The 21,980-nt window shown below is 42.6% G+C and overlaps 1 protein-coding gene across 1 annotated transcript; it reads right to left on the bottom strand.

The window, feature by feature from the left end:
• Positions 1-367: 367 nt before the first annotated feature.
• On the bottom strand, positions 368-21,338 carry lclat1 (lysocardiolipin acyltransferase 1). Its single transcript, XM_071365719.1, has 6 exons — positions 20,989-21,338; positions 5,164-5,333; positions 4,697-4,895; positions 4,424-4,570; positions 3,993-4,109; positions 368-3,238 (listed from the first exon to the last, which is right to left on the bottom strand). The coding sequence occupies exons 2-6, from the start codon at positions 5,329-5,331 to the stop codon at positions 2,718-2,720; spliced, it is 1,152 nt and encodes a 383-aa protein (XP_071221820.1). The 5' UTR covers positions 5,332-5,333; positions 20,989-21,338; the 3' UTR covers positions 368-2,717.
• Positions 21,339-21,980: the final 642 nt, after the last annotated feature.

The following is a 21,980-nucleotide window of genomic DNA, read 5'->3' as shown; positions in this document are numbered from 1 at the left end:
CGTTGCTAGGGAATGGTGGAGTCAACATTAGTTGCCACAGCAACACCGCTTCACCTTCAAATCTCTTGCCCTCTGTCTGTCGGCACTGCAGCAAACTGCGGTGGTGTGTGTATTTATATATACGGTCTTGTGTAACATGAGCGTGTAGGGTCTTGTTGATTCATTCACTGCAATGTTTAGTAAGAACGCTCCAGGAGTCCACAACTATGAGATTCTAAAGGTTGTGCAGGTTGGCAAAATTAGAACAATTTTGTATGCACATTTTAAAAGTTAGGTTGAATATCTGGACCACTCACAGTGGTGAGCTGACAATGTTGGGTCAGCATCCAGGCAGCAAACCAGTGAAGAAATAATTTGACATTACACATTTCTTAGAGTCACGCAGAGCAGGGCATCTGCATGGGTTGAAATTATATTTTTATTGAACAGCGTGATAACTGATAACAGTGGCCAGTAAAGATTTACCTGAGGACAGTGATTGTAAAGGAGTCCAGCATCAGCAGTTGAGCCTTATGGACAAGAACAAAAACAGAAAACACAACAGAGAATTTTGAGCAACCAAGAAAGCTAGAAATAGGGAAACAAAGACAACAGATGAGAAAGATGGGAGAATTGTGGAAATTCTAGCTGGTTCAAAGATTCTAGTAATAGAGATGATTAGTAATTTGGTAAACCATTGACATGCTGATGAGAATTGTTAACACAGCCTAATCACAGTAACCAGCCCCTACATTTGAACAGGGCCTCGTATTTCAAGAAACAAAAACAGACAACCATCTATGACTTGGTACGTAGGACACTTCTCTTACAAAAATGATCATTTGACCTGCAGCATTGAGGTGGTCGGTAGATCAAACAGTGCACAGTGTCATTGATAAAAACGGTTCTGGATTGTGCGAGAAACCGTTCAACTCTATATATGGCAAGGTTAGAAGTGGCATTGAGAGCAGTGGCTAGGTACTAGTGGACAGAGCACTGCCCAATCTGATGCTCTCATTTAAATATGTTTTTTCCCCCTGGCACAACCAGTAGAGCTTTCTCAGTTGTCATTCGCTAAATTGAGTTTAGCAGACCGAGAACATTGATGCCAGTTCCCCAGGGAGAGAGAGGTGGGCATGAGGCTTTTTTGGATTAGGGTGACTTCAAGACCAGTTTTCCACTCCAAGTCTGGTCCTCTGTGGATGCTGTGGTGTGGTGTTGCCCAATGACATTCTTCGACCCTCTTTCGGTTGGTTCCGAAAAAGAGCAGAAAACTAAGCTGATTTTGTATGTGCTCAGTCACAGATCTCAAATCCTAAATCGTCACCCATTCCATCCAGAGTGCACGATAGTCTTGCTGCAGTCCGCAGCACCTTTGTCAGCAACGCGTGGTGAAAATGCCCTGCCCAGTTTTGGCAGATTACTACATTCTGTTTGGTTCCTTCTTATATCACATGGCCAATTCTTGCCTTTGGATTTCCTCCTGCAAAAGCAATTTTTTCCAGCATGCATACAAAAATCATCAGGTTTATCAAGAGTTAAACAATGAAAACAGCTTAACTTATAAAGGCTTAAAGCTGCAATATGTAACTTTTTGGGCAACCTGACCAAATTCACATAGAAATGTGAGTTATAGATCTGTCTTTATCATTGAAAGCAAGTCTAAGAAGCAGTAGATCTGTTCTATATGCACTATTTCTATGCTTCCCATTAAGTTTTGTTTTTGCATCTTTTACTTTCGGTTTTGTACACCAGCTTCAAAACAGCTGAAAATACAATATTTTTGGTTATTGAAAATATATTTCACTGCAGTTCAGATGGTACAATGATATGCTACACTATACATTGCTTTGTCACAAACTGAAATTTGGCAAACTATTAGAATTTTAGCAACCAGGGAATGGCAAAGCAATTTCTGCATATTGCACCTTTAATGTAAATGGCATGACAGTGACCTTAATGTCTTAAGAGTGTTCAGATTCAACGCCAGTAAACAATTCTACACTAAGTGTATAACTGACTCATCGCTTGGACAGATAACATTCATTTCTACCGGTAATCATTTTTTGTTGGCTAATGATTGCTTGCGGAAAACAGTGATTCATTTGGCTAGACTAACGGATAACCTACATTGGCTAAACACAGAACAATAACGGTTAAAATATGGACTAAAATAATCACAGCATACACACATCTAATGTATGAGTGCTATGTATATGGCTCTGTTCCATCACTTAAAATAAATAAATACATAACCAAGGAAACACGCAAAACAATAATAAAATCAATTTAAAACACATGGCTAAGACATTATATTCTGTATATGAAACCCATACACATGTATGGACACTGGTTCTAGCACGATACGAAATATAAACATAAGAACAAAAAGGATGACCAATGATAGTCCTCTTAATTGTAGACAGCAAAGGTGCTAGACAGTCAGACACATGAAGGTTTTACAGCATAATGGCTGTGATGAGCTACTATGACTCCAGCAAGCCAGCAAGAAGAACAACATTCATTCTTTCCTGTGTTTTTTTTCTGCATCCTCAGCCCTGAGGTTAGCTCACCCTAGAAGCCATGCACATTGCCTGCCGGTTCACCCTTTACTCCCTGTGAAGCGAGGGAGATTGCCCATGACCCTCCAGCATATGCACCAAGCCCAACTGTGGACTCAGGCCTAGCATCCCCACTGAACACTGCAGAAACGTTAGCCTCCTGCCATCCCTTCCTCATCACTCCTTCTTCCCGTCCACCATCTTTTCCTTCTCGTCCCCAGTCACAGACTTCCAGTAGCGATGACAGGCCAGCTCCAGTAGTTCTAGCCCTCCTATCAGCTTCTGCTGGCCGAAGTAGACGCCCATCATCACTAAGAAGTACAGACGGAGCGGGGCCCAGAGCCAGAGGCCTGCGAAGGACAAGGCTATGAAAGAGCTCCAGTAGAACAGAGATGCTGCCTTGATCAGAGCCACGCGGAGCTCCGTCTTACAAGGGGGCACGCGGCACATGCCCTCCCTGTCGAATCCCCGGGGCTCAGCGGCGTAGAAGTCCCTCAGGCGTACCTCCTTCTCTGCCCAGCGCTCCTGAGTCCAGGCCTGCAGGGCGGAAGGGGATGTGGGCAGGGCCGAGGCCTCGTAGCGGCGCACATGGAAGTGGATCTCCCGGGGGAACTGCCCCAGGATCAGGTGGCGCTCCGTCTGAGGGATGTTCTTGGGGTAGGCCACTGTGATGTCATGGACGGCATCCAGGTTGTCTCCTGTAAAGGAGGGGAGGTATGCATGACCGACGTGCATCTTTATTTTAACCGTGGGGTTTGTGTAGATGCTGATGCAGAAGATCCATATCCTTGAGTCAAATGTAACTAACTAAGTATATTGCGGACATGCTTGCCTCCCACACTAAATAAGCCTGCAGCCCCACTCCCATACCACACAATGAGCCGGGACCTGAGTGAAATATCAGCCTGGGAGGATGACACGACACCTGCCAGCCCTGAGCTCCCACCGACTCCCTACTGTACTGTATGAGAGTCAGTGGATATAAATAGGCCAGGGGCACAGCGCACTCAGACAAAGACCACCTAGATAACATGTCAATCACCAGAGGTGAGGGAACAGGGCTAAGTCCGATGACATCACTGTGGTTCAGAACACCTGCTTGGTGAGTTAGTGCCCAGCTAAGCGCCGCAGGCGGCGGTATTTAAGACTGATGGAAGGCTGCCAGGATTAGCTCACAGGGCAATATGAGATGCCTTGGGGTGCTGTAATGTGTCACAGTGTTGATGAAGTACTAGTCTGAGATTCCTAAAGAAAAACAGGTAACACTGATGTAGCTTGTTATAATTCCTTCACGCTTGAGTCATTTGACATAGGCTAACTGTTGTCATAACAAGTGATGACAGATGATTACAATACAAACAGCCAGTAAAACACCCTTGGTTTCACTTTACTATATGTTACAGCAACATGGGTAAAAAATGACAGTAAATATAGAAAAAGTTAACCCCTGACCTTTGCGGAGAGTGTCCACGATGAAGGTGAATCCAGTGGTGCGGGGGTGCAGCACATACTCAAACTTAGGCAGGCCGTTCTTTTCCGCAAAGTCATCACTTCTTGCTCTAGTGTAGTCTGCAGGAGAGCGAGAAAAACAGAAAATGAGAAGTAGGCTCAATAATATTGTTAGCATCTAGGATAATTGACTGTCATAAATTACATTTCTTGGATAGGGTTTAGCACACTACTGTAAAAGTGAGAGAACATTGGTCATATACCAAACATCACCAATTATGTAGTGTTGTCGCTTGTCATGATGTGTGTTTTGTCCTATATTTATATTTTTAATCCCAGCCCCCTTCCCCGAAGGAGGCCTTTTGCCAGGCCGTTATTGTAAATAAGAATTTGCCCTGGTTGGCTAAGTGACTGTTGTCACTGAAAGCTGTTACCGGTGAGGTCAGTGCCCTCAGGGAAGAGGAGGAGCTGCAGGGGCTCTCTGATGTCACAGAAGTACTCTAGCATGTTCTCCATGTGGCTGCGGTCCTCCTCCCACCGACGCTTGATGAAGATGAAGCAGGCCACCTGCATGGCCCAGCCTGACGCAAATTAACCAGATTAATGCCATTTAGCACTCTTTTATCCAAAGCAACTTACAGTCGTGTGTATACATTTTTTTCACTGTGTAACCCATGCTGAGTTGTATATGTGTTGCCTACACCCACCGAAGCCTGGCACAACTTTGAGGGCGGCCTTGAGGCAGATTTTCTCCAGTCGCAGGTAGCTGTACCTCAGCAGGCAACACCACAGGAACATCCAGTCGAGACGCGTCCGGTGGTTCATGATGATCACACTGCGCTCCCCTGGGATGAAGCCATCACCCGTGATCACCACCTTCACCCCAAACACCAGCTCCAGCAGGGCCTGCACAGGGGTAGGGAGGGGGCGGGAGGTACGGAGGAACAGGAAGACTCATTTAATTTGGTTCCAAAACACAGACACCAAGAATAGTACAAAACAAAGTCAGTGAGAGATCAAAGAACAAACATCAAGACAAGAGATCAAAGAATGTTAGGTCAAAACCAAAAAGGTGAAACAGTTAACCACAGTTGTCAAACAAAGGTGATAAGAGACACAAGTGGATGCAGACATAAGGAACACAGAGAGACAGATAAGGGGTAAGATGACTCACCACGGGCAGGGTGAGCCAGGTGGCCACAATACGGTCTGTGATCCAGCGGTACCAGGAGGGTGACACCAGCATTAGAGGTAGCACAGGGCCCAGCATGAAGATGCTGCCAAAGAAACTGCCCAGAAACAGGGTCACCACAAAGTACAGCCCACGCACAGACACCGCCATACCTGGGAAGGAGAGAGATGACTTCATATTTATATTTGGACTCTCCTTATGCATCAGTGAAGACAACTTGTTAGTTCACTACAGTATTAAACTGATCATGAAGGAGATACGTAGGATAAACACTTCCAGAGTAGGCTAATCAATTCTGCCAAAATCCTATGTTGATGTGGAACTACAAGTTTGGGCGTACTGAGGAAGGATTGGATTAATCATGAACCAGTCTAACGTAAGACAAAATGGAGTTATGTCCTCATCAATAGCAAACCCTCATGTTCTGTGGATCTTCCTACATTTCCACACAAACAGTGGAAAAACCAAGGAAGACATTCCTATTGTGGAATGTAAATAGGGGTCGGAGCCAGGGGTTTCTTACTGCTAAAATGCTGTGATCAGGGAACTGGATTTTATGCAGCTCGCCGACAACCTCATCTTAGACCTGAATATTTCACATTTTCACTGAATAGCCTAAATATATTTGCATATAAACCAGCCTACTAGAGTTGTGTCTTTTGTTGGATCATGCTTGTGAGAATGATGTTATCTGGAGCCCACTCAATACTGGCATCATATTCCACTTTCTTTTAAAAGCTACTGCTGTTTTACAGTCGGTGGTCTTTATTATAAAATCAGTATAACATAACAGACATACTGTAACATAAACATGCAGAAATTCAAAACCCAGTAATGAGACTGACGGAAAATCTCCAGATGATATCTAGTCTTGCCCCTTTACTTACTTACTTACTTACTTTATTGTCCCCATGGGGAAATTTTGTTGCAGTGTCATGTACACATTTAAAGTGGCGTTAAATACAAAACAAGATTGACAATACAACTTTCAATAACAGTCACGCACCAATAAATAAAATAAAATTTTAAATTTAAAAAAGAAGAAAAGACTAGCCTGCTGGCCTTACGGGGTCAATGGGAACATTTGCCCGAGCTATTTAAGAGGGATATCACACCTGGCACAAATGATTGTCTCGTTCTATTTTTCCTGCTGAGGGGTGCCCTATACCTGCGCCCAGAGGGGAGTAATTCAAAGTCCAGGTACTTTGTCTACTAGTGTTGATAGAAATCAGTTGCTGAGTGGAGTGTATCAGATTTAGGTTTATGGGGCATCTACTTTGTGCATGACAAGTAATTTTTCCAACAATTGTTTACAGATTATTTCACTGTATCACAATTCCAGTGGGTCAGAAATGTACATACACTAAGTTGACTGTGCCTTTAAACAGCTTGGAAAATTCCAGAAAATGATGTCATGGCTTTAGAAGCTTCTGATAGGCTAATTGACATCATTTGAGTCAATTGGAGGTGTACCTGTGGATGTATTTCAAGGCCTACCTTCAAACTCAGTGCCTCTGCTTGACATCAAGGGAAAATCAAAAGAAATCAGCCAAGACCTCAGAAAAAAGATTGTAGACCTCCACAAGTCTGGTTCTTCCTTGGGAGCAATTTCCAAAACGCCTGAAGGTACTACGTTCATCTGTACAAACAATAGTACGCAAGTATAAACACCATGGGACCACGCAGCCGTCATACCGCTCAGGAAGGAGATGCGTTCTGTCTCCTAGAGATGAACGTACTTTGGTGCGAAAAGTGCAAATCAATCTCAGAACAACAGCAAAGAACTTTGTGAAGATGCTGGAGAAAACACGCAGAAATGTATCTATATCCACAGTAAAAGGAGTCCTATAGCGACATAACCTGAAAGGCCGCTCAGCAAGGAAGAAGCCACTGCTCCAAAACCACCATAAAAAAAGCCCACTACACTGCTGCTACTCACTGTTTATTATCTATTCATAGTCACGTTACCCCTAGTTACATGTAAAAATGACCTCAACTAACCTGTACCCCCACACATTGACTCTGTACCAGTACCCGCTGTATATAGCCTCATGATTGTTATTTTATTGTCTAACTTCATTTATTTATTTAGTAAATATTTTATTAACTCTATTTTCTCAAAACTGCATTGTTGGTTAAGGGCTTATAAGTAAGCATTTTACAGTAAGGTGTTGTACACCTGTTGTATTCAGCACGTGACAAATAATTTTATTTGAAACCCAACAGGTGGGACAAACTTTCCCAGAACTACTGTTAGTGTCAGCTACTGGCCTAAAAATTGGGATGCTACGCATGTGCTTTGGATAAAAGTATAAGCCTCTGCTCGACCAAGCAGGTGTTTCACCTCTGGTTCACGCTCCTCCACCTCAATTACCGCTGTTATTGCACAAGTCTCCCAGTCCCAACCCCCCTCTTGTCATTACCACCATGCATAGCAACAGCATGACACAGCAGCTCTCACAGCAGCAGCATGCAAAGTGGATGATAGACTGGTGCACTAACAACTCAGGTGTGTGTCATACAAAGCCAGGATTGGGGTTTAAAAGTTGTTTTTTAACATGAAGCGTGGCAGAGGTGAGGAACACCCTGGCTCAGCACAATTACACCTCCCCTGTTACTGCTCTCTCCCACAACTTACTCCCAACACACACGCTTAAGAGCACACACAGGAAGTGGGGAGGACACACCTTTAGGGTCCTCTGAGGATGAGAGGTGAAAAGTGGAGTATTTCTGTCTGCGCCACTTGGGTCTAAGGCACTGCATCTCAAATGGTAGAGGAGTCACTAGACACACCCTGGTTCGAATCAAGGCTGTAACACAACCAGCCGTGATTGGGAGTCCCATAGGGCGGCGCACAATTGGCCCAGCGTCGTCCGGGTTTGGTCAGTGTACGCCGTCATTGTAAATAAGAATTTGTTTTTAACTGACTTGCCTAGTTAAATAAAGGTTCAATTTAAAGGCACTTTTGTGGTGGGGGGGGGAAACTGATTGGCTGCGTCCCTGCCCAATCATGTGAAATCCATAGATTAGGGCCTAATTACATTTATTTCAATCGACTGATTTGCTTATTCAGCAACAACAAAAAATTACATATCCAGTAGCTCTCCTGGAGATATTATGCTGTAACAGACTAACCAAAAAGTCTTATAAAATAATTCCCTCATTCAGTGATTCAGGTATCAAATGTCTATACTTCGAAGCAAGGTAGCTAAGCGGGAGGGCTTGAGACTGACTTTTTCCAGTGCCAAGTAACACATGAAAGAAGTCAGCTATTTCATTTAGCATGTTCAGGGAATGCACAATGGACATTTATGTCAAAATAGGATCCTGATACCTTGAGAGATTAATTTGCCTGCATGTTTTTTCTACATATTGGCCTAGGCTATTTTACACATAATTTACCACCAGAGGAAGTGGGAACTCAAAACACATTAGCTAGATTGCAAACTCTGAATATGATATTGTTGCTATTTAGCCATGGAATTGATCTAACAGTAAACTGTAATGTCCTGCAAAAGCATCCCTTTTGTAGGCCAATATAGGCTATTTGTGGTATTCACCGCAAATGCCCTCTGCTCTCCTTTGGCGCTTCATCTCAATTACATTCTCTGTTTGTGGTGCTATTTCCTCTATATTGACAGTTAAGAAATAATTGTTATACTCACATAAAGCAGAGACTCAACTCCAACAGTTTTAAAAACTTTCGCTCACTGTCAGTATGCTTGCTTTACTCAGTGTGCAAAAGGGGGGAGCAGGAGTGAAGCGAAAAAGGGACAAGGCATACACTTTCATTGCAGGAAATGATTTGCCTAGTTAAATAAAAGGTTAAATAAACTATTTAAAAAATACAAATTCTGCACATTACTGTTGGCCAAAATGTTTTTTAAACCCCAAAATCAGCAGGAACATTGTGTCACCTAATCACCGATGTCAGCAAAATTGCATTGGTAAGAGGAAGGCAACGTCAGAAATTTTTGGTTTATTGTCCCAGCTCTAGTTCAGTGTTTTTCCTAGACTTTTTTCAGCAGCTGTGGCAAACTTAGCGTGGGGCACGGCTTTAGAGGACGCAGAGAGAAAATGTTGCCGTTTTGAATTGACATTTTCTGCAATTCTACATGTTTTGACATGGGTGAAAATAAAATTTCACAGTTACGCTTCCCAATCCACATTAACGGGGCCGCAGTGGAGAAGGTGAAAAGCTCATCAGTGTGCACGTCACTGACAATCTGAAATGGTCCACCCACACAGACAGTGTGTGTGGTGTAGGTGAAACAGCGCCTCTTCAACCTCAGGAGGATGAAGAAATTTGTTTGGGCCCATAAGACCCTCAAACTTTCACAGATGCACCATTGAGAGCATCTGGTCCTGCTGTATCACCGCCTGGTACATCAACTGCACCGCCTACAACCGTAGGGCTCTCCAGAGGGTGGTACGGTCTGTCCAACACGTCACCGGGGGCTCACTGCCTGCATCTACAGCACCCGGTGTCACAGGAAGGCCAAGAAGGTCATCAAGGACCTCAGCCATGGCCTGTTCAACCTGCTACCATCAAGAAGGCGAGGTAAGTACAGGTGCATCAAAGCTGGTCCCGAGAGACTGTAAAACAGCTTATATGTCAAGGCCATCAGTCTGTTAAAGAGACACCACTAGCCAGCCCCTGCCCAGTACAATGCCATGAACTTTAGGTCACTGTCACTAGACGGCTACCACCCGGTTACTCTTCCATGTACCTTAGAGGCTGCTGCCCTATGTACGTAGTCATGGAACACTGGTCACTTAAAATAAATGTTTACATACTGTTTTACCCACTTGATGGACCCGACAGAGGGCTGCCTCGCTTCTAGTCCTTACAAGCATTTCGCTACACTCGCAAATAACATCTGCTAACCATGTGTATGTGACCAATAAAATTAGATTTGACTTCATATGTACAGTGCATTTGGAAAGTATTCAGACCAATTGACATCATGCTGTGGGTTTGTTTTTCAGCAGCAGGGACTGGGAGACTAGTCAGGATCGAGGGAACGATGAACGGAGCAAAATACAGAAAGTTCCTTGAGAAAAACCTGCTCAGGACCTCAGACTGGGGTGACGGTTCACCTTCCAACAGGACAACAACCCTAAGCACACGGCCAAGACAACACAGGAGTGGCTTTGGGACAAGGCTCTGAAAGTGGCCTAGCCAGAGCCCGGACTTGAACCCGATCGAACATCTCTGGAGAAACCTGAAAATAGCTGTGCATCCAACCTGACAGAGCTTGAAGGGATCTGCAGAGAAGAATCGCTGCCAAAAGGAGCTTTAACAAAGTACTGAGTAAAGGGCTTGAATACTTATGTGAATTTCATATCAGTTACGTTTTTAATAAATGTGCAAACATTTTTCTTTTGCTTTGTCATTATGGGGTATTGTGTTGAGGGGGGGAAATTATCATTTTTAGAAAAGGCTAAAGTAACAAAATGTGGAAAAGTGAAGGAGTCTGATTGCTTTCCAAATGCACTGTATATTTATACTCCGGACTCTAACATTGCTCAACCTAATATTTATTAATTCCATTCTTTTGTTTTTAACATGTGTCTATTGTAGCACTGTTGGAGCTAGAACACACAAGCATTTCGCTACACCCTCAATAACATCTAAATGTGTGTATGCAACCAATAAAATGTGAGTTAAATCAAATTTCCTACAATACTACACATTTTGCCATGGGTGGAGAAAACATTTTACAGTTTTAAAAAGAGAGTGCCTTTAAAAAGCAATGAATCCCTTTGAAAACGGCCTATTGAAAACAGTTATTCTAGTGTCGACATTGACTACAAAGTGTAAATAGGTTCATTTTGTCTGAAATGGAGTTTGGCACATCCGTGCGTCACAACAGGTAAAGGAAGGTTGGGTTTTGATTTGACGATGTCCATTTGCCCACTAACATTGGGTGAACAGCTGCAGTGATTGCACTCTATCCAATAGCATAGACAATGAGACAGACCTGCCCAGCAGCTCAGACTTTGTTTACATAAGACAACACTTTTTTTTTTTTTTTTTACTTGAGAAATACAGCACCAAACACCTTAGTTAGATGTAAAATTGCACAACTAAAACATCCTCAGCAAAAATAAACATTTATTAGATGTCTTGAGTCATCTTGGTTTCATTCTGGGGATTTTGAGGAAGTGAAATAGGCTTCAGTGTCTCATGGGGGACAAATATAATTAATATAATAAACCAAAAGCAGAATCGGTCAGGAAACACACCAAGACTGAAATATGGTTTTTCTAATGAGCAACAAAATAACATAGTGTTCAGCTCTTTAATGCTAGTTTCCTGTAATTCTACACATTGTCATCAGAGTGACTCAAACGTTTTCACAAAAATTAAAAATGGGGACCCCATGCCATGACATTTTTGGAATATTAGATTCTACTTGACTGTCTAGTTTTTATTTTTGTGATTGTTAGTTCAAAGACTATGTTATTAAAAAATATATTGCTCCATAAAATGTTATACATACTTTATCTGATTTTAGTCATTAAAAAAAATACATAGGGGAAACACTAGTTAGACAATACTATCAAATTGTATAGGCTACCTACCCTGGTTTTAAGGCCTTTTAAAATCTGATAAAAAGGTCAGTCTTAAAATAAAGGACCTGAAGACAACCTGTAATAAAATCATAAGATGAGGTTTGATGAAATGTTTATTCAAATCACCATAGCAATGTCCACAGAGCATTGCCTAAAATATGATCTTGCCTAACTGCAATGCAGAATATTTGCTGTTAGTCTGACCCTGCATACTCTGGCAATGGTATTGCATTCCAGTCTGAGTCTAGACCAGATATCACCATAGAGCAAATGGAAATGAGAGCTCAACCATGTCTTGCCCATTCTTGGTTCTCTGCTCTCTAAACCATAGCCTAAGTAATTACATTTAATTTCTTCCATTTTAGTAATTTGGCATACTTCTATTCAGAGCGACTTATAGTAGTGAGTGCATACATTTTTCGTACTGGTCCCGTGGGAATCGAACTGTGGCATTGCAAGTGCCATGCTCTACCAACTGAGCCACAGGGGCCCCTAACTGAACTAGTGAGTTAGTCTAGCTGAACAGTTGCAGTGGAAAAACAGAGGACTTCTACCCCTGGGTTCCATCACCACTATGCTCACAGCTAATTGCTGCAGTCTGATGAGCTGTGCAGTTTGCAGGGAGTGAAGGGTTAGTCAGTGGGGGGAGAAAAAAAAACCACTTTAATGACTTGTTTCCATTGGATCTCCGATAAAGGTCAGGGAGAGTGAAAGGCTTAGTTGTGCTAATGATCAATACACAGCAGGAATCAACATACAGGGCTGCCCGCTGGCCCGGGGAGGTTTTGGAAACCCTCCAGGGCCTGGTTTCCCGATAGCAATGGAATTTAGGCTTACGAGTGTTTTAAAGATGCATCTTTCCTACAACCGTCAAAGATGTAACATGAATCCCAGAACACCACCTAAAGAGAACGTTCTCTCATTGCGTCGTTGAGGCATGTGTCGATACTGATTGAATCAAAAAGGCAGGACTGCCCTTGGGTCAGCTTTCTCCATTCAAAAATCTTACATTAACAGAATTATTCCACAATACTGACAACGAATTAGCTCCTAGAGATATATGATCAAATATGGTTACAAATACCGAGGTGGCTTATTCTAATGCTTACTAGGGTTGCAAAGGGTCAATTTTTTGGGGGAATTTTGCTAAATTCATTAAAAAAAATTGCTTATAACAGTGAACCTTTTTTTGTGGTATAAGAATAATGCAATTCTAGGTCTTGTGGCATATTTTGGTTAAACTGTCCCCAAGTCAATGGAATTGCAACCCTCTGCATGCACAGTGCATTCTTCCATCACATGTACAGCTGATTCTCAAGATCTCGCACACTAATGAGATGCTATTGAGCCCACACTACTACACTGTCTGAGCCAAGGACTTCATTCTTTCTGTAAGTTTTGATTACAATACTGGGTGGGGTGAATATATTTTATATGACATACATGATTTTTTGTTAACTAGTAAATAGTAGCCTACTGCAAAGTGTGTTAAATCATTTCCAACTTGTTAACAATTTCTGCTAGTTAGTTTTTGCTACCATGTGGGTTTTAGCTTGCTTGAGCCTGCTAACTGAGGAGTGTTAATTCACCTGTTTCCATACACGTTTCATTTTAAAACATCTAACTACCTAACTGTTTACCTTTACATGGAATTGTATTAGGTTTTTCCCCCTACATTTCCCCCCAATCTTTACAGGAAAATGCCACGGGTAATATCTGATGTGTGGAGAGATTTCATTGCAGCTAATGTAGAACGAAAAGCGGTGTACATTTGCAAATACTGTGCCAAATCATATGTGAAGAATGCAACAAAGATGCAGAATCTGGCCAAGTGCATAAAGTTCCCTCAGCGCTCACAACCTGTGACAAAAGTCCCTCTTCTTCTATTCGAGGTGAAAATTATGAATCAGACACCTTATCGATAGCAACAGTTCATGGTCCTCCTGGAATTAGACGTTTTTTTGACTCAATGGAGGAACGTAGTCAGAGAAATGCTGATTAATGTCTTGCTTGAGCTGTGTACGCAAATGGTTCACCTCTGATGCTCACAGGCAATGTTTATTGGAAGAGATTTCTGAATGTTCTTTGCCCTGCATACATCCCTCCAACCAGACATGCTTTATCTACTAATTTGCTGGATGCAGAGTTCAACAGAATTCAAGTGAAGGTCAAGCAAATCATAGAGAAAGCAGACTGTATTGCAGTCATCTCTGATGGGTGGTCGAATGTTTGTGGGCAAGGAATAATTAACTACATCATCTCCACCCTCAACCACTATTCTACAAGAGCACAGACAAGGGACAACAGACACACCGGTCTGTACATTGCAGATGAGCTGAAGGCAGCCATCAATGACCTTGGGCCACAGAAGGTATTTGCACTGTTGACAGACAATGCTGTGAACATGCAGGCTGCTTGGTCTAAAGTGGAGGAGTCCTACCCTCACATCACACCCATTGGCTGTGCTGCTCATGCATTGAATCTGCTCCTCAACGACATCATGGCACTGAAAACAATGGATACACTACAAGAGCCAATGAAATGGTTAGGTATGTGAAGGGTCCTCAAGTTATTGCAGCAATCTACCTCACCAAGCAAAGTGAGCAGAATAAGATCACCACATTGAAGCTGCCCAGCAACACCCGATGAGGTGGTGTTGTCATCATGTTTGACATTCTCCTGGAGGGGAAGGAGTCTCTCCAAGAAATGGCCATATCACAGTCGGTCGATATGGACAGCCCCATCAAGAGGATCCTCCTGGATGATCTATTTTGGGAGAGAGTGGTAAGCAGCCTGAAACCTATAGCAGTAGCCATTGCACGGATTGAGGGAGACAATGCCATCCTGTCTGACCCAAGAAATCCATACTGCCCTGCCCACTTCACTGTTGCTCCAAGCAGAGGAAACTGCAGTTCTGAAATACATCAAAAAGCATGAAGACTTCTGCCTGAAGCGTACATGTCTGACCCCAAGTATCCTGGCAAGAGCATATGTCTGGTGCAGAGCTCAACAAGGCCTATGGTGTCATCACTACCATGTCTCGCCACCTTGGCCTGGATGAGGGCAAGGTTCTTGGCATTCTAGCGAAGTACACTTCCAAGCAAGGGCTTTGGGATGGAGATGAGATATGTTAACATGACTGCCATATTGCATCAGCCACCTGTTGGAAGGGACTTTGTGGATCTGAGGCTCTTTCCCCGGTTGCCTCCATCATCCTCCAAATCCCACCAGCATCAGCCACCTCAGAGCACAACTGGCCCGTGTTTGGGAACACACACACACACCAGGCTGACCAATACAAGGGTTGAAAAATTGGTGGCCATCCGGGCAAATGTGTGGCTTTTTGAGCATGACAACGAGCCATCCTCAACAAGGTTGGAAAGTGACAGTGAAGATGAGGCCTCAGACTGATGTTCAAGAGGTGGACATTGAGGTCCAGGGAGAAGACATGGAAGCCTGAGAGGAAGACAACCAAAGCTTTTGTTTCTAGACTATCATTTTACAGACATATGTTGAAAACGTTTTTTGGAGATGCGATGGCTCATTGGGGATCATTCAATATTCCCTTTCTTTTATTCAGTGAAATCATCACGTGAAGAGTCAACTCATTTAATTAATGTTCAATTCATAACTAAATCGTTTTTTAAAATTTCTATTGGAAGGATTTAATTATGTCTACTTATGATAAGGTAAAAGGTTTATGTTTGTCGCCATATGATATGGTAAATATATCCAATGCAAAAAACATCTATATTTAAATGGTATTAATATTAATTCCCATATATTCCCGTTAATTCCCACAGAAAGTTTCCACCTCTGAATATTTCCCAAATTGTGCAACCCTAATGCTTATCCTATAAAAATGCACTAAAGATTTGGTGCATCACTACGCACATGATAGTTCATAACGCTCATGATAGTTCAAAAATTAGACGGTAGCTAAACAAAAAACTCAATTGAATGAACATGAGCAAATTTGAGAACAAGGCTACTTAAATTCTATCACCATATTGATTGCAGCACTTGTACGAGCAATACACTGGATCACTGCTACTCTAACTTCCGCGATGCAAACACGGCCCTCCCCCGGCCTCCCTTCGTCAAATGCTCCTACCGTCCTATAGGCAGAAACTCAAACAGGATGTACCCGTGACTAGAACTATTCAACATTGTTCCTGTACCCAAGAGGGCAAAAAGAACTGAACTAAATGACTATCGCCCCTGTAGCACTCACTTCTGTCATCATGAAGTGCTTTGAGAGAATAGTCAAGGATCATATCACCTCCACCTAGTCCCACTCCAATTTGCATACCGCCCCAACAGGTCCACAGACGATGCAATCGCCATCACACTGCCCTATCCCATCTGGAAAAAAGTAATAACTATGTAAGAATGCTGTTCATTGACTACAGCTCAGCATTCAACACCATAGTTCCCTCAAAGCTCATCATTAAGCTTGAGGCCCTGGGTCTGAACTCTGCCCCTGTGCAATTGGGTCCTGGACTTTGACAGGCCATCCCCAGGTGGTGAAGGTAGGAAACAACATCACCACGTCTCTGATCCTCAACACAGGGGCCCCACCAGGGTGCGTGCTCAGCCACCCCCTCCTGTACTCCCTGTTCACCCATGACTGCGTGGCCATGCACGCCTCCAATTCAATCAAGTTTGAAGACGACACAACAGTAGTGGGCTTGATTACCAACAACGGCGAGACAGTCTAGAGGGAGGTGGTGAGGGCACTCGGAGTGTGGTGTCAGGAAAACAACCTCTCGCTCAACGTCAACAAAACAAAGGAGATGATTGTGGACTTCAGGAAACAGCAGCGGGAGCACCCACCTATCCACATCGACGGGACAGCAGAGACACAGTTTGATGAAGGCGCAACAGCGCCTCTTCAACCTCAGGAGGCTGAGGAAATTTGTCGTCACCTAAAACCCTCAAACTTTTACAGATGCACAATTGAGAGCATTCTGTAGGGCTGTATCACCGCCTGGTACGGCAACTGCACCGCCCACAACTGCAAGGCTCTCCAGAGGGTGGTGCGGTCGGCACATTGCATCACCGGGGGCAAACTACCTGCCCTCCAGGACACCCACATCACCTGATGTCACAGGAAGGCCAAAAAGATCAACGACAACCACCCAAGCCACTGCCTGTTCAACCCTAACATTCAGAAGGTGAGGTCAGTACAGGTGCATCAAAGCTGGAACCGAGACTGAAAAACAGCTTCTATCTCAAGGCCATCAGAATGTTAAACAGCCATCACTAACACAGAGAAGCTGCTGCCTACATACAGACTCTAAATCATTGGCCACTTCAATAAATGGATCTCTAGTCACTTTACTAACGTTTTACGTATCTTGCATTACTCATCTCATATGTATATATTGTTTTATATACCATCTTGCCTATGCTGCTCTGTCATTGATCATCCATATATTTATATGTACATATTCTTATTCCATCCCTTACGTAGATGTGTGTATTAGGTAGTTGTGGAATTGTTAGATATTACTGCACTGTCGGAACTAGAAGCACAAGCATTTCTCTACAGTCGCATTAACATCTGCTAACCATATATACACACACACTAACCATATATACGACCAATAAAATGATAATTTCTATATCATTGAAATACAGTGCATTCGTTAACTATTCAGACCCTTGGACTTCTCACGTTGTTACATTACAGCCTTATTCTAAAATTGATTAAATTGCACCCCCCCCCAATCAATCTACACAGAAAACCCCATGACAAAGCAAAATAATTTACAACCAAGAAAAACAAAATAAGAATTCAGACCCTTTCCTCATTACTCTGTTGAAGCACCTTTGGCAGTGATTACAGCCTCGAGTCTTCTTTGGTATGACGCTACAAGCTTGACACACCTGTATTTGGGGAGTTTCTCCCATTCTTCTCTGCAGATCCTCTCAAGCTCTGTCAGGTTGGATGGGGAGCGTTGCTGTACAGCTATTTTCAGGTCTCTCCAGAGGATATTTGATCGGGTTCAAGTCCGGGCTCTGGCTGGGCCACTCAAGGACAATCAGAGACTTGTCCCGAAGCCACTCCTGCGTTGTCTTGGCTGTGTGCTTAGGGTCGCTGTCCTGTTGGAAGATGAACCGTTGCCCCAGTCTGAGGTCCTGAGCAGGTTATCGTCAAGGATCTTTCTGTACTTTGCTCCGTTCATCTTTCCCTCGATCCTGACTAGTCTCCCCGTTCCTGCTGGTGAAATACATCCCCACAGCATGCCACCATCCCCACTGCTGCCACAACCATGCTTCACCGTAGGGATGGTGGCAGGTTTCCTCCAGACGTGACGCTTGGCATTCAGGCTAGAGGTTGACCGATTATGATTTTTCAATGCCGATACCGATTATTGGAGGACCAAAAAAAATAAAATGATACCGATTAAATCAGCCGATTTTTATACATATTTGTAATAATGACAATTACAACAATACTGAATGAACACATTTTAACTTAATATAATACATAAATGAAATAAATTTAGTCTCAAATAAATAATGAAACATGTACAATTGTTTAAATAACGCAAAAACAGTGTTGAAGAAAGTAAAAGTGCAATACGTGCCATGTAAAAAAGCTAACGTTTAAGTTCCTTGCTCAGAACATATGAAAGCTGGTGGTTCCTTTTAATATGAGTCTTCAATATTCCCAGTTAAGTTCTCTAGGGTAGGGGGCAGCATTCGGAATTTTGGATGAAATGCATGCCCAAATTAAACTGCCTGCATCTCGGGCCCAGAATATATGATATGCATACAACTGGTAGATTTGGATAGAAACCACTCTAAAGTTTCCAAAACTGTTAAAATAGTGTCTGTGAGTATAACAGAACTGATTTGGCAGGCGAAAACCTGAGGAAATCCAACCCAGAAGTGACTCTTATTTTGAAAAATCACTGTTCCATTGCCTGCCTTTCGTCCATTTAAAGGGATATCAACCAGATTCCTTTTCATGTGGCTTCCTCAGGGTGTGAACAGTCTTTAGACATAGTCTCAAGCTTTTATTCTGAAAAAATGAGCGAGATTTATCAAATCGCGTCAGTGGATGGCCGATGTCCTTCCATTAGTTCATGCGCGCAACACTGGTAGCTAGACATTTTCTTTCTCTCCAGTATTGAATAGTTTAGTCTAGTTGAAATATTATCGATTGTTTATGTTAAAAACAACCTGAGGATTGATTATTAAAAACATTTGACATGTTTCCACGAACTTTACGGATACTATTTGGAATTTTCGTCAAGCCTTGATGACCTGCCCAAGGCTGTGGAATACTGAACATAACGCACCAAACAAATTGAGTTTTTTTATATAAAAATAATCTTTATCAAACAAAAGGAACATTTATTGTGTAACTGCGAGTCTCGTGAGTGCAAACATCTGAAGATCATCAAAGGTAAGCGATTAATTTGATTGCTTTTCTGACCAAACTACATTGCTGCTAGGTGATCTTATGTTTTTTCCAGTGATCGATAAACTCACACAAACGCTTGGATTGCTTTCGCTGTAAAGCATATTTTCAAAATCTGACACGACAGGTGGATTAACAACAAGCTAAGCTGTGTTTTGCTATATTGCACTTGTGATTTCTTGAATATACATTTTTTTAGCATTTATTTATTTGGCGTTCTGCAATTCAGCAGTTGATGATGAAAATGATCCTGCTAAAGGGATCCGTGCGTCAAGAAGTTTAATGACTAAAATGAACACCCTTTTTTAGATTGCACAGGTTTTATTTATTTTCCCCCTCCAAACAATCAACATAAATATGACACATTGTAATTAAATTATTATCCGCTTTGTGAGATCTTGGCAAAGGCCAGTATTATATATATATATTTATTTATTTATTTTATTCCAGGCAGTAGCTTTCAGTTGGCACTGGCCCGTTTTGCCACTGAGAAATGTACCTGAATTTCAAGCCCTGCACTGCCTGTAGATCTAGTCAGTGTTCATACAGTAGACTAAGGTCAGCCTACTTTCAAAATGAACTGAGAAGATCTCAACAACATTAACTAGGCCTAACTGTGGCCCAATTATTAACCAGTAGTTACAAGTGTGGCATTATCCATGTATCACAGTACAATGTCCATTGCACTTGAATTGCATCACATGGGCTATTCCACCTCAGTAGGGCATCGAAGTCAGGGCAATAGACAGGACACACTGATTGGACTTGAATAGCACAATGGTGCCAGAGTAGTGATGATTTTATATCTGGGAGGTAAACCATTCAGCTAGGGCTCTTATCAGGGTCAGGGAAGTTGGCCAGGATACCGTGCCCACAGAGGCCCACATAAAACACTGCCTTCCCTCCTCCTGAAAGAAACACCTTGTGAAGAACGTGTGTGTGTACTTTGAATGTGCATGGATAACAACCTGAAAGTTCTTCAAAAATACCATTAAGAGTGAATAGGCCTAGAAATGCTTGATAATGGACATCACCACTGAGGATTTGCATTGGTGACAGAGGGCATGTGAGTTTATTCATGGGGTCTGCTTAATCACTGTGAAAAAATCATACTGACAGAGAGAAAGCAGTTTAATTCGGTTGATGATTTAGTCTAAACAAAAAAACGAAACAAAAAAAGGATAGCTAGTAGACTTAATTTGATCATCATGAGCCAAGTCATTTTCGCAATCTAACAGCACACCTTTATTTAAACTCAAAGACAGGGATTATTGGATACAATACTGGATAAATCCTTTCTAGCTACTGGTTGCAATGAAGCCTATTTCTCCACCTTCACATGGAATACTTAGTTCTACACCCCTGCACAAATTACAATGTGTGTTCCTGTGAAAGTGTCAGCTGTAAACATAGCTAATTGTTAGGTAACGTTAGTTCTGCATCCCTGCATAAATTACAATGTGTCCTGTGAGATAGTATCAGATGTAAACATAGCCAATTGTTAGCTAGTTTGTTTGTCCAAAAAACAAAACAATACTTTACCTGAAATGTAATCTAAGTAAAGTATACGCGTCTGCTTTTCTTTTAGCTGCTTAGCTAACACGCTAAATTAGTTAGCTAGCTCAGCCAGTCCATTACAGCTAGCCTGTTAGCTAGCTAGCCTAACTAACTAATGTTGGCAAGAGTTGGCTTGACAACACTGATTTGCAAACTGTTTCGTACAACAAAGTTTCACTCAATATCAGAGTATTGTGAGAAATGTAACCATAAAACACAAAAAAATTGCCACCCACCTGAATGTTCTTCACACCAAATTCGCTACAATGAGCACCAGTCGGGTGCGGCCAGAAGAAATGTCAACAACTTGGTTGCGACATACTAGCCAGCTAGATAGCTAGCGTTAGCAAGCATAAAACCAGTTGCTGAAGCGAAAACTATTTTTCTGACGCCTGGTTGTAGTAAACACATGCTAAGTAGAAGCAAAACTATTATTATTGGTTATAAAACTTGCATTTATGAAAGTTAACAGCGCGAGATGGATGCAAGCTTTGCAGCTATCGCAGCACCAGCTAGCTACCTTTTTACCTCATACTACGACCTCTCAACTTCCAACTCTCACCCGTCACTGCACGCACGCGCCAACAGGGGACGCTGTTTATGTGGGTTGGGTGAGGAAAAGTGGACTGCATGTCTGTGTCGAAGGGGACTCGAACAGCTTTCTTAAACTTCCTCTCCTAATCAAACACCAAGCCTTTTAGAGCATTGCAAATGTTCAAGCAAGCATGTGTCATGAGTAGCACTTAGTCAAACTCAAGACTTTCCATGACCTGCTCCCTGTGGCATGCACTTTATCTGAGTGTCTGAGTAGACTGTAGGGGTTGACCAGTAAACTTCTCAAGGGTCAGCGCATTACTTCAGAGGGAGCATGAAATATGTGCTGTGAAACAACCTCACTGCATTCTGTTTCAATGCCAGCTCTACGGGACTCCCAATCAAGGCCGGTTGTGATACAGCCTGGAATCGAACCAGGGTCTGTTGTAACACCTTTAGGACTGAGATGAAATGCCTTAGACTGCTGCACCACTCAGGAGCCCCTAATGGTGCCTGCAAGCTCAAGCTGAAGAAGAAAACCCGTGATCACCTGATCCATCATTAGTGCCACATAAGTATTTAAGCTAATGCACCATTTTAAGAGGTGACACAATAAGTCCCTCCTGAAATAGCCTACGTGGCTTTTAATTAAACATGTCAATGTGACACTCAGCGGTAGGCTACCCTTCCATGT

Source organism: Salvelinus alpinus, chromosome 25, assembly GCF_045679555.1.
Source record: "Salvelinus alpinus chromosome 25, SLU_Salpinus.1, whole genome shotgun sequence".
Taxonomy (NCBI): domain Eukaryota; kingdom Metazoa; phylum Chordata; class Actinopteri; order Salmoniformes; family Salmonidae; genus Salvelinus; species Salvelinus alpinus.
The sequence above is the reverse complement of the archived record's forward strand: the minus strand, read 5'-3'. Positions and strand labels throughout refer to the sequence as shown.

Bases quoted from the DNA above. Each gene is read 5' to 3' on its own strand.
- lclat1 (XM_071365719.1), bottom strand. From the start codon at position 5,331: ATGGCGGTGTCTGTGCGTGGGCTGTACTTTGTGGTGACCCTGTTTCTG. The intron at 4,896-5,163 runs GTGAGTCATCTT...ACCCCTGTGCAG, and splicing joins CCTGGCTCACCCTGCCCGTG to GCCCTGCTGGAGCTGGTGTT. The intron at 4,571-4,696 runs GTGGGTGTAGGC...AATTTGCGTCAG, and splicing joins CAAAGTTGTGCCAGGCTTCG to GCTGGGCCATGCAGGTGGCC.